Raw genomic sequence first — 13,531 nt, forward strand, 5'->3', positions numbered from 1 at the left:
AATTCATTTAGGGCAGGGGATTAAAAGACAATGGATGCAAATGGATTATGTTTGATTTTAGTGTTTATAATAAAAAACATTCATTTGATTCCGTCATTTTTCTTTTTTTTTTTTTTTTTTTTTTTTTAAATCTTAGATATTTGGATTGTTTCCCCAAAAAATCAAAAGTCATATCAGCTAACACAGGGGTTCCCAAAGTGGAGGTTGCGAGATGATTTTCAGAATCATCTTGATGTGATCCCTAAGGTGGTTACGAATGATTTAAGGGCAGTATCGTTGCACCTTTACTTTGAGGAAAAGATACTGATGTTGTGAGTTTCAAGGTGCATAGGAAGTACTTTTAATTTAAAGGGCAATAGTGTCATTAATACAGCACAAAAAACAGATTAACAGCGACACAGATAAGACGGTGTTGGACCTACAGGTTTGACTAATGGTGTCACATTAATAAAAAATAAAAAAATAAACATAAAAAGGCCAATAAACGTTGTAAAACAGACACATTAACCTAAACTCCCCCTTAAACCCCTGCACATAAAACCGAGCACAATGAGTAAAATGTCAACTACCCACAATGCAATGCGGCAAATATGCCACAGTATCATTGCGTGACTGCTGTGCGCATGTTTTTTTAATGTTTCAGTCACTTTGGGGATAGTGGGGGTCGCCAGTCTCTGGCACTGTTATTTTGGGGGTTGTGAGTTTAAAAGTTTGGGAACCCCTAAGCCAACACAACAGGGTCAAACCTTAGGTAGCAGGCTAAGCACAGTTCAGACATTATTAGACTTTTTAATGTTCTTCTTATTCTAGTACATGTATTCCTTTGCTGGTTACTTATACACTTGTTCAAGAGGCCACATAACAGTGCTCTAGGATACATGTTTTTACATTTTTGTTTAAATGTCTTGATAATTCTCCTCAATTCAAGTGGATTGTTTTAGCTCTTTTAAAAAGAGCTTTCCTCCTGACATTAATAAAATATTCTGATTCTGATATTATAAAGTATATGGACCATGATCTACATGCTCTCTGCTCTTGTAAATAATATGAAAGAATTTGGAACACTTTTTTTCCTTTAATACTAGTGGCTACTACTGGTGAAGTAATATATGAACACATGCAAAGAACAAAATGCCTATTTATTTGATAGTTATGTTTTGTATTTCCAAACCAAACTGATCCAAACACTTTTTACTGATCATGTAAAAACATATTTTGTTTGTTTGTTAAGATTTGGCAGGACATTAGCTCTATGCACTCATTACCAACTAGTTCAAAATTTAATTTCTTTGTGCCGCTATAAAATATAGACACAATATGCCTTATTTTTAAGCAAATGCTGGTTTAAGTGTTGATTACTTTGCTTAATTTTACAAATAAAGCAGAACCAAACCTTATGTCTGGAGCAGTAGTCGCCACAAAAATGTTCTTATTAAGTGTCATTTACAGAATATAAATTCATTACCTGATCTTTGCTTTCCATGAATAGTATAAAAATGTAGTGCTGGCTCATTCAGCAAATGCTCGTTTAATGACTGAGACCAAGAACCATTTCCAGGTTCAATGGTTTCATGAGTTTCATGAGTGTAGATACTATCGTTACCTGAAAGAGCTACAACATGTGCCCTGTTGGTTTATAGTCCAAATACCAGAAACAGAACTAGCAGCTAAAGAACTTGTAATTTACCCTGATCTATCCCATAACAATGACGCCTGTAAGTGAGTGGGATATATTAGTCAGAGAACATCTGACTATTAAAGTTGTAGTGACGATAGCAGCAAAATGGGCCAGGCTGAGGACTAGAGCGATGTTGACAGAGGCCAAAATGTAATGGGTCAGTGCATCTCCATATCCTCCTGAGACCTAGTAATGCATTTTGTCCTATGTAGGGGACAAGAACTTTACAGCTTTACTTTAAAAAAGGCCATTAGTTAATGTAAAAAAAGCCAAAACCTTTACTTTCCTTGGTCTCAGTAGGTTATTGTTAGCCTCATAGCATAACTGTCTAAGTCATACACTATGTGGACAGAAGTACTGGGACACGTTGAATTCAGGTGTTTCTTTTCTAACAGGGGTCTGGGATACAAAACAATAATGACAAATATAATAGTATAGTTTTATATTGTGATAAATATTATATTGATTATTAATATTGCTGTTTATATGTCAAATCAGCATGAACAGGAGATCTTACAGCTGTAGATATGATGTGTCACAATATTTTTGTCCATATAATTAATAAACATCAATATGTCCTTAAAGTGTAATGGTAGATTTTTCTTTCTAAGTGAGTTGTGAAGAAAGTAGATGGTTTGTTTATTATTTACAATAAGAGTATGAAAAGTATTTTAGACATTTAAAGTTACAACATTTAAAATCATAGTCATGTTGAGAGAAATTGCTGTACTTTCCAGACTATTGGTCGCACCTGACTATAAGCCGCACCCACCCCGTCTCCAACATCACACCATCAATTCATTGATGCCAAGCTTGTGTACAGCAGCTCTATTTCCTTCTTCGAAAGCTGGATTGATCATTATCTCGGAAAACATAAATTAGCCGCATTATTTTTGAGCTGCAGGTTCACAGGGTGTGGAAAAAAGTAGCAGCTTATACACCGGAAGTTATGTTAAGTAAAAACCATCTCTGAAGCATTTTGGAGGCAAAGATAACAATTGAAACTAAACTAACCAATGAAATGCAATGTCCACATACTTTTGTCCATATAGTGTATGAGTTTATACTATAAGGCTGCTGACAGACAACTGTTAATAGGCTGACTAAGGCGGGATCTCAGCCCATTTAAGTATCTGTAGGATGTATGGGACAAATGAGTCCGATCCATGGACGTCCCACCTACAGAACTCTGAGGATCTGCTGTGAACATCTCAGTGCAGATACCACAATACAAGTTCTCAGGTCAGAGCTGGATTGCTGCCTAATACATCCCACCCACTGACAGGTACATGATTGCCACTTGTCAGGTATCAGAATGTTATGGCACATAAATCGATTCATTCATTTGACCTGCTCCTAACGCTGGTAATACTTATCATAGACTTGGACTGTATTCAGGTCTGTGGTGTCAGTCTGCTGCTGGTATGTTAAGTTCAGTTCAGTATTAAAATACCGGGTGTCCATAAAGTCTCTACAAATTAACACCTTTATCACAAAAGCAAATGAAGAGAAAAATCTGTGGAAATAATTACAAAAGAAAAAGTGGATATTGAAGTTTCTTTTGCCTTGATGATTTGTTTCCATGTTGGCTGTATCGCAGCCTCATGAATGGTGTCAATGACATCAGTGATCTTTTACTTCAGGTCATTGATGTCCTGTATCTTTGATCGATACACGATATCTTTTACATAACCCCACAGAGAGAAATCCAGGGCAGTGATATCTGGAACGAGGTGTCCAGGGAATTGAACCATCCCTTCCAATCCACAGGTCAACATGCAGTCCCCAATGTGGTGGTGCACCATCTACCTGGACAATGATGGTTGGTTGAAGGTCATCCAGTTGTGGTGACACATATTCAATCGAAAGGTCAAAGTTCAACATTTACAATAACTGATCTGTCGTTGATGAAAAATGGATCAATGATTCGATTGCACATGATCCACAATTTGATTAAAAATAGGACCAATGGCCCTGTAGCTTACCGGCCAAATTAAAAGCTTTGGGAAATGTATCCAGATGCCATTTATTATCGCCCAGTTGTGTGTATTTATTCTATTACAGAAATAGCCCATGTTTTGGTCATATTCCAATCATATCTGTAAAAAATTCAAATTCCAACTTGATATCATTGATACTTACTGATTCAATCCACTTCCTATTTCTTATAATGGGAACATTTTTCAAAGTCGCACTGAATCCAGAATCAGATCTGGATCAAAATAATTTCAGTACCTTGTGTTGACATCATCATACAGAAGCTGTATACCAAGTTTGAAGTCAATCAGAACTGTAGTTTCAGAGAAGAAGACAATTGAATTTTTTTCCCCATAAGAGCCCATATTAAATTTTCGGTAAGTTCCCAGATCCAGAAGAAGATCCTGATCAGCATGTGGCCATTATGTTTTGGTCATCTCCTCATCAGGGCTGGACTGTAGAAATTTACACTGGATATCATTTATATTTATTGAGTTATTGCATTGATCCACTTCCTATCTCTTATAATGGGGACATTTTTCAAAGTCACACCAAATCCAGAATCAGATCCGGATCCAAATAATTTCACTAACTTTTGTTGACATCATCATAAAGAAGCTGTATACCAAGTTTGAAGTCAATCGGAATTGTAGTTTCGGAGAAGAAGACGATTGAAATTTTGTAATGGATGACGGACGACAGATGACAACGACAGACGAGTACATAGAACAAACCTGATGATCAATTGCTTTTGTAATATATTTTTTAAATTGTAAAGAGACTTTACGGACACCCTGTAAGTGGATTCAACAGTGTTTATGAGGTTATAATGCATGATTATATCTTTAATTATTTGTGTGGAGTTTGTTGTAGGCTCAGTTATACCAGTGATCTTAGTCAGCAGTAAGAATCTCCACCAGTTAAAGTGACTGGTTTTGTCAGTGATAATTATGTCTGTGTGAAATGTGTTATCACATGTACGGAACGCTGCATCGAGCAATAAGCACCTGCTGTCTGTTAGCACCCGAGGCAGACTTTAGGTTGTGTCTAACAACAGTGGGTATTATGGGATTTGAGCCAGTGGTCTTTGTGTTGTCAATTCCAGAAAGTACAGGATTCAGTAAAATGACTTCAAATACCAAAATATTCTTTTTTAAGAAAAATGGGCGGGGCAGATTGAGCACTGAGGCAGGATTGTGGTTATGTCCAACTGCAACACCAAACCTCATCATCACCTGGACACATAGCAGTTACTACAAATACGACCAAAGAGCCACAGTCTCACACAACCTTTTAGAAGGAGTTCAGAGGAGGGGGGGTGGAAGGTGAAGCTGAGGTCGGATCGGAGTCGGTCATTGTTCAGGTACTCAGTCCTCCACGTAGGATCCAGGAGAGTGCTGGAGTGATGGCTGCTGGGCTTTATTCAGTATGCAGAGCCAGTGTTCAGCTCCTGGTTCCTGAACTCACACCTCCACTGATGTGATCTGGTTCATCTGGGCCCTCATGGACTGAATACTGTTGAGGATCTTCTTCTGGTGACCAGCCAGTGTCACTCCAACTCTGAGTATGTCCCTAAGGAAAAAAGATTTGTCAGTCCCACTTTCTTTACAAGACTTTATATTATATTATTATTAAACAAAATTACACCTAAAATGCATGTTACTCCAGTAGTTTTATTTTTGTTTGTTTTTTAATGAGCTTTTAAACAGATTTTAGACATTTGAAACAGATTTTTAACTTTATACACACATCACTTTTTTATATTTATATTTGAGATTTTATATTTGACAACTGTATTTATATTCTATTGTCTTGTTGATCGTCATGCAACAAAATTTCATTCTAGTCCACTGGGTCTTTTGCAAGTGTCCTGGAATGACAATAAAGTTATCTATCTATCAGTAAATGTGAAAAAGTACAAACTCCGAAATATCAATTTTCTCAATTCCTCTTTTACTGAGTCTCCCTTTACCATCTGTTTTATCATCTTTACTTCCTTAAATCACGTTTTTATTTTTTACACATTTACATTTACACTTCTTAACATGTCTTTTACACAAAAGTCTTTTACTAATCATTTAAAACCTCAAACCACTTCTCTTAAACTTCTACATAGGACAAAATATTAACCTTTAAATTGTTAGTCAATAAAAGAAATAGTGATGTATCATTTATTGTGATATTTATAGATATCAACTGATAGAGGAATTTTCATTACGATAATATTTTTGACTACATCATCCTGCTTTACATTTTACTCCAACAATTTAAATAGAAATAGCATTTAATTTTTGTTGTTGTTTTTTTATTTTAGTGGGCCAGAACATGACAGTGAAAAAGTAAAATTACATTATGAAACTGTTTTAAATCTACAAATACTAATATGAACAACCTGAACGACCTGGAATGTCTTAAGAAATGTAGGTGCAATATAAACAATATTATGCCTCAGTTTATCATTTACAACTTATAGATCACAGTGGATCTACAAATACACAAAACATTTATTAACAGGCAGAATATTGGTAAAATTACACCCACTTTTCTTAAGACATTCTCAGGTTGTTCATAGTTATTCAAGTTATTCACATTTTTTGTGAAAGGATAGTAACTAAATGCAAACATGTTCATGTAATTTAACTTTTTTATACTGAAAGAGAAAAATTTGGAGTTGTCATTTTTATAGATTATTACGCCCCCTCCTGAAGGGGAGGCAAGAGATATGGTTTTTGGTTCGGTTTGTTTGTTTGTTAACACTCTAGCAGCAAAACTATTGGTTGAATTCATACCAAATTGGGTTTATACATTGCCAGTGATCCAGAATAGATGCGATTACAATTTGGGAACAGTAGGTCAAAGTAAATTTTTTTTATGAATTTTTTAAATCTTTTTTCCCCCATTTACTTATAATGGTTGAAATGCGTCTATGCTGTCTATGTCTATGCTGACATCAGCACACACATAGACATGATGACATCAGCTGGATCGATGCCAAAATAAGCTACAATACATGCGAGGGACAAGGTTTGGTGTGCCTGGCACCACTTGTTATGTTAGTATTTTACTGGTCTAATGCACTTGATTTCATTTTGATCTGTATGTGGAACCTGAACTAAAATGTTTTTGACACCTTTGACTGTGGATATCTTCAGTGTACTTTTTGCATTTCACAGATTCATCCCACGGGCTGGATTAGACCCTTTGGCAGGCTAGTTTTAGAGTGTGGGCTGTATGTTTGACACCTGTGCTATATATTGTCTTCATTATGGATGAATTAAAAACATGTGACATACTCCATGGTCATTTGAGACACCACATCAAAGGTGTTGAAGCCTTCACTGGCGAAGTTCTCCTTGTACTGGCCCATCTTAATGGCATCCAGCCACTCATCCACTGTACTGAAAGAGGAGAAGTCTGGAGTGCTGCGGTCAAGTAGAGGTAGGTGAACACTGGAGGACAAAGCAGATAACAGAAAAACACATGTCAGAAATGGAATATATCAAGGTTAAGGTCAAGTTTATTTATATAACACATTTAAAACAACGCAAAGTGCCCAAAGGATATAAGTAAAAATACAATGATGAATGATGAATAATATGATATACATGATTATCCTCCACACTGAGTCGATTACATGACCATAAAAGTCCGATAACTGGGAGTAATCAGATTATTGTAATAATCAGATCAGATGCATTTACATGCACTTAAGAAATATGACAATAAAGAAACCCTGGTTTAGACGCTCCAGTCCATCATCGGATTTCTTACGGAGGTCAAAAGATAAGATGATAGACTCAAACTTCCTGTTGTCTACCACGTAACTTCTGTTCTCTATGATTTTAATTGTGTTAGGCATGCACAGACGTAAAAGAACTAAATAAATCAGATTAACCTGTATACATGCAGGAAGACATAGCAGTATTGGGGAGAAACCCAGGTGTGTTAATCTGATTTCTCATAATCAGATTACTGCTGTTATCTGATAAAACATATCAGATTATACTGTTTACATGGTCACTTGAATAATCTGAAAATTGGATAATGCTTCGTAGGCCTATTGGTGTGTAAATGAACAGGCTCAGTGTTGCTCAAGCTGAATCTCACCTCGATGACAGTGGTGTCATGGCCTTGAGGCTGTTGGGGTTACGGATCATCTTGTCCAAGGTGCTCACAATCTGGGTAAATTTGGGCCTGTTGTTGCGATCTTTCTGCCAGCAGTCGAGCATCAGTTGGTGCAGTGCACTGGGACAGTCCATAGGAGGTGGCAACCTGTAGTCCTGTTCTATGGCATTAATGACCTACGAGAGTGAAAATGAAACACACTTTTGGATTATATTGTTTCATCTAGGGCTGCTCGATTATAGAAAAAAAAAAAAATCACGATTATTTTAGCAATAATTGAAATCACGATTATTAAAAACGATTATTTGTTAACCTTAAAGTTATTTTTTTCTTGCAAAACAATGTAAAATATACTCTTTAAACATAAATAAAGCTTTTAACCACTAAAACAAAGTATTTTCACTTTTGTACGAAACAAAAAAATCTTTGAAATCAAATAAGTATACTGTAAATTCAAGTATGTTTCCTTTTGTAAACAAATACTGCACTGTAATTAAACTGCTATAGACTTGCCATAGAACTGTAGCAAAAAAAAAACAAAAAAAAAACACGTAAAATGCAAATTATAAATTCAAGTATGTTCAATGTAGTATGAAACATAGTAAATTCAGTGGCGTGCTGTGAGGTTTCAGTTCAGGCCTTCTGTATACATCAGCCATCTACAGGGTGTCCCATAACTCTACATACACAGGAGACATAATACATATGGTTCTAACATGTATTTCTTTATATTTCTTCTTTATAGTTCTTCAGCAGTGGAGGGCACGCATTGAAATGTGTTCCCGACAAAATGGCAGTCATATAGAGCATATTATATAACTAAAAATGGTTTATGTCAAGAAACGTTTATTTTTCCTATGTATGGAGACTTATGGGACACCCTGTAGAATACGCACGTTAGGGTTATACGGGTTAGGGTTAGGTTAATACGGGAGTTGCAGCATAAAGAGATTCGGAGACTGAAGACTGCATTGCGGACGAAGTTGTTTTTATGCGTTTTAGTTTTTCATAAGAAAAGAATATGATAAAGGTGGCGGTGGTTAAACTTTAGACGGTTAAAAAGGTTTTTTGTGTTACCGGTCGGTGCTGACACAACTACGAAACACTTTTTGCACGTGATGTGTTTTTGCTCTTCGTCTTCTTCATCAAACCCAAAGTGATTCCATACAATTGAACTGGACTTGCCTTTTTTGTTTACCAAGCACTTCTGCTGTGATTCTCCTGCCATTTTTCCAGACCGCTAGGTACAACTTTCCTCTTGGGGTGGACCTGCCGGCTAGCTGGCAGCTGTAGCTTAGAGGGGGCGGGGCAGAGCAGCTCATGGGAGCTTGCGTGCGCGTGAATTAAAACAACTCAAAATTAATAATCGTTTTTTCTCGATTATATAATTTTTGTAATCGTTGCGTGTAATAATCGAAATCGTAATTGAATTTCGATTAATTGCACAGCCCTAGTTTCATCCCTATATTAGTTTGTCCAGTAGAGGGCTGGATGTGGATGTGGATGTCTAGTCTGTGTATAAATTGAGGGAAATGTTCATTCTTTCATTCATTCATTTATTCATTTATTCATTCATTCATTCATTCATCTTCTGAACCCACCAGCCAACCTCAGCCACATTTCGGGTGAAGACGTGGTAAGGCCTGGACATGTTGCCAGCCCATCGCAGGACCGTCATTTAACTTAGTTCCATGGAGCTAATTTCTTATAAACACCCAAAATGTATTTTACAAATACCCTGCAATTCACAAATGAAACTGCCATAAATAGTGCGCTTACTGGAGACCTTTGAAAGAGAACTTTAACCAATATTTTCACGCTTTATTATCTGATACTAGTCGTTTTTCTCTATCTGCAAAATTGAGGGTGTTACGGTCAGAAATGGGGAATTTTGAAAATCGTGACCTTGAGTTTGACCTTTCAAGGTCATCGAAGGTCAACAACATTGGTACCAAATGAAAGACCATATCCGACTTCCTATAAGTTGATAATAAAAAGTTAGTCGATATCTGTGTTAGTTTTCAAGATAGAAGCCGTTTTCTGAATATGCAAATTAGGCGCTGGTCACTTTAGATGCCAATAACCCAAAATCTATATATACGTGCATAACAAATGAGGTAGCAAATGGATAGAGAATTGAATTTCCAATAATTTAGCATTAGTTTGAAATCACTACGACGAACAAAACAGAAGTTATTAAAGATTGACAAATTTTACATATGTTACCATAGCAACCGGAAGTCACGCAACCTAGAGTTGCAAAATTTGGCATTTGAGAAGGGACTTGCACAGAGATGTTGCATGTTAAATTTTGGTACGGTTGGATGAATATTAGCAATATTACAGCCATTTGAAATTTCAGAAGACTGAGTTTACTGACCCCCTGATATTTACCCCGGGGCGCTAACGAGGGTGTGACCCTTATGACGTCATGATGCATACCACTGGATGCAGAATGGAAACATTTCATAAAGACTTTTTTCTAAAGTGACCCCAAAATGAAATAACTGTTGTCCCCAATAAATTGGAGAATCTAATTTATTTACAGATGTTAAACTCTGAATGAGGTCAAATCAAACCTTTAAATAATAGGACGTTTCAACAGTTGAAAAGGTAAGTGTTTGGTGGATGATCTGTGATGTTACATTTAAAAACATTCATGGTTGTTATGTTTTCATGTCTTCAGTTAAACAGAACATGATAGTGCACAACAGCAGATACTGTTTCACCATAAATAACGTTGTAAAACCTTAAACAGGTACACTCACACTATACTCCGACAGACTAACTAAGGATCAAACATCTCAGTATTAAGGACAGAGAGGTTGTTTATACATACTAAACACATTATGTGGTTGAAATTTTGGCATTTCTTGGTCCATGTCTATACTGTGAAGGTGTGAAAAATGAAAAATCTAATACATCAAATAAATGCCCAATGTATCTCTCATAAACATTTCCTACAGAGACAAAAAAAAAGTCACATGATTTTGGTATGATCTGTCCACAGTGTTAGTGCCAACAGTTTTCTCATTAAAAATTCACCTGCCCTCCACAACAGCAGATAGGGTGAAGTCAGTTTAAAAATGGTGTTTTGGTGATTTCTATTAATATCACCTCTATATAAACAATAAAGTCCTTGTGAAACTTACTCTCAGGCATTATAAGGTCCAAACTATGCTAATCACACATTCTGACAAAACATAAAGGTCCACTATGCAACAGATAGAGGATAAGGAAGGATATATTAAAAAAAAAAAAAAGGAATATACCAGTCATATTTATGTTTTCATTATTATGCAATTGTCTGAAAATGACTGAATTGTTTTCTTGACCTTAGAATTATCAGTTTATACCTACAGAAGGAGCAAATCATGTGCATATTGCCCACCATGTTACAGCACCGTCTTTCTAAAAACACAGAACTGACTTCTCCTTTTCTAGTGGATGTGTTCTACTGCCACCTACAGTCTAAGCATGGATCACAGTTATCAGCCTTTACTAAAACACCAACGCCAAAAGACTCAATAAGCTGATCCACAAAGGCCAGTAACAATGCAGGGATGGAGCCGGACACTCTAATGGTGGTGTCAGAGAGGACAACGTTGTCCAAGATCAGGACAATACAGGACAATTCTGTTCTACTGTTTAATTCCTCATTATAACCACAATATTTTTAATAGCACAACAACATTTTTGCACTTATTACTTATTTATGTATATTTGTTTCATTATCATATTGATAATATATTGTGTAATATATACATATATAGATATATTCAGAGCTATATATGTATGTATATTTAGAGCTTTTATATATATATATATATGTGTGTGTGTGTGTATATATATATATATATATATATATATATTTATTTTTTTTTTTTTTTTTTTTTTTTTGGTCCTTTTTGTTATATTGATCATTTCTTTCCTGCTACTTTTTATTATACTTAAATGGAGCAACTTTAACACCCAATAATGTCCTCCTTGGTTGAATAAAGTATTCTGATTCTATCAAAAGAACAAAGCGGTAAATGTACGTTTGCTTTATTGATATGCTTTGTATATATAATTGAACTGTATTAGTGTAGTGATGATGTTTTGGAACGGTAAACTGCACTGTGTTTGTTGGTGAATCACCAGGCATTTGTATAACATGTTTTGTTTGTTAATCACTGTGGATACATGTAAGTACATGGGTTACAGTAAATTGTAAGATTCTTTGTAATATCAGGTAGACAAGCCTTTTAGAATTTACTATTGTCCATTCTTGTACTTATACTATAGTATATTACTGGAATGTCAGCCTAAAACAAAAGTAATACATAAATAAATTAGTAATTCTGTAAATTATGAACTAAAATAACTACACTGTACCAAATTCCACTTTCTCCATCATTACATTTAACACTTATTATTGACAGTTGAAGTCTTATTTAATGTTGCTGGTACTAAACCTCCTACATAAGGAGACAGCCTGGAGATAACATTAAACAGATAATCACTACAGCATCACAGTCAGTGTGGGATGTGCCTGTTCTACCAGCGGTTACTCACATCCTGATTGCTCATGTCCCAGTAGGGTCTCTCTCCATAGGACATCACCTCCCACATGACTATGCCGTAGCTCCAGCAGTCACTAGAGGACGTGAACTTCCTGTACTGAATGGCTTCAGGTGCTGTCCATCGAATAGGAATCTTTCCTCCCTGGAAAAAAATGTGATGTTCAGCACTGGACAGATACCTAAGATGTACAAAACCTCAAACCAGGTTTTAGATAAGATAAGATAAGATAAGATAGAACTTCACTGATCCCTTGTGCAAGAAATTGAGGATTTTCAAGACAGTGGAAATTTACAGATGCTACAGACATGTTTCACTTTAATTTGAAACTTAAACCTGAGCGGTTTATGTTTCTTATTGAGTAGGAGACAGTCCACTATGATTCTAAATTAGGGGTCAGAACTCTTTAAAGAAGCCTCCATCTTGGGTGGAACCACATAAACTACTGAGTATTAACTTTACTCCAATGTATGAGGCACTAATAAGAATTGTCATATCTTTTTCTATGTGTTTTGTTATGTTGCAAAAGCCAATGTATACTGTAACATTAAATTAAACAAAACAAAAATAAAATTAAAATGTGCTCTAACTCACAAAAGCAGAGACTAAGGGTGTGTTATCAGCAAATTATGTTTTCATCTTATTACATCCTTCAAAGTGTTTTCATCTTGTTATTTCTTTTACATGGTTTTTGTCTTGTCAATCTTGTTAAATCTTTTTTAAATGTAAATGGTAGAAAACACAAATCAAAAAAGAAAAGTTGAGAAGTTGCACGCAGGAATAAAAGGAGAAAACACCAAATGAAGTGGCAGGATTATTCCAACACACTACATCCTATTACCCAGACTAAACAAAACTTTGGGTGTATTCCAAGACTCACCAAAGCACTGGTGTATGTGGGGTCTGAGGTATCGTCCTCTAAGAAACGTGACAGGCCGAAGTCAGACACTTTGCACACCAGGTTGCTGTTGACCAGGATGTTCCGGGCCGCCAGGTCTCGATGGACGTAGTTCATGTCACACAGATACTTCATACCCGCTGCAATGCCACGCAACATCCCCACCAGCTGGATGACTGTGAACTGCCCATCATTTTGCTTTAAGGAAAAAAACACCATATTAGTGTCTTACTGGATTACACAAATATACTATGAACAGTAGCCTTTCTCTAATTTGCTTGTGTTTTCAT

General features: G+C 35.9%; 1 protein-coding gene across 4 annotated transcripts in view; it reads right to left on the reverse strand.

The window, feature by feature from the left end:
• Positions 1-4,754: 4,754 nt before the first annotated feature.
• ephb2a (eph receptor B2a) overlaps positions 4,755-13,531 on the reverse strand; it is a 54,080-nt gene continuing 45,303 nt past the window's right edge. For all 4 annotated transcript variants that reach the window (XM_030138585.1, XM_030138584.1, XM_030138583.1 and 1 more), the window contains exons 12-16: positions 13,224-13,439; positions 12,338-12,487; positions 7,763-7,956; positions 6,949-7,104; positions 4,755-5,227 (exon numbers count right to left, since the gene is read on the reverse strand). In XM_030138585.1, the coding sequence (XP_029994445.1) occupies positions 5,119-5,227; positions 6,949-7,104; positions 7,763-7,956; positions 12,338-12,487; positions 13,224-13,439 (825 nt within the window). In that variant the 3' untranslated portion in view covers positions 4,755-5,118. The remainder of the gene's footprint in view (positions 5,228-6,948; positions 7,105-7,762; positions 7,957-12,337; positions 12,488-13,223; positions 13,440-13,531) is intronic.

This window comes from Sphaeramia orbicularis, chromosome 7 (assembly GCF_902148855.1).
Source record: "Sphaeramia orbicularis chromosome 7, fSphaOr1.1, whole genome shotgun sequence".
Taxonomy (NCBI): domain Eukaryota; kingdom Metazoa; phylum Chordata; class Actinopteri; order Kurtiformes; family Apogonidae; genus Sphaeramia; species Sphaeramia orbicularis.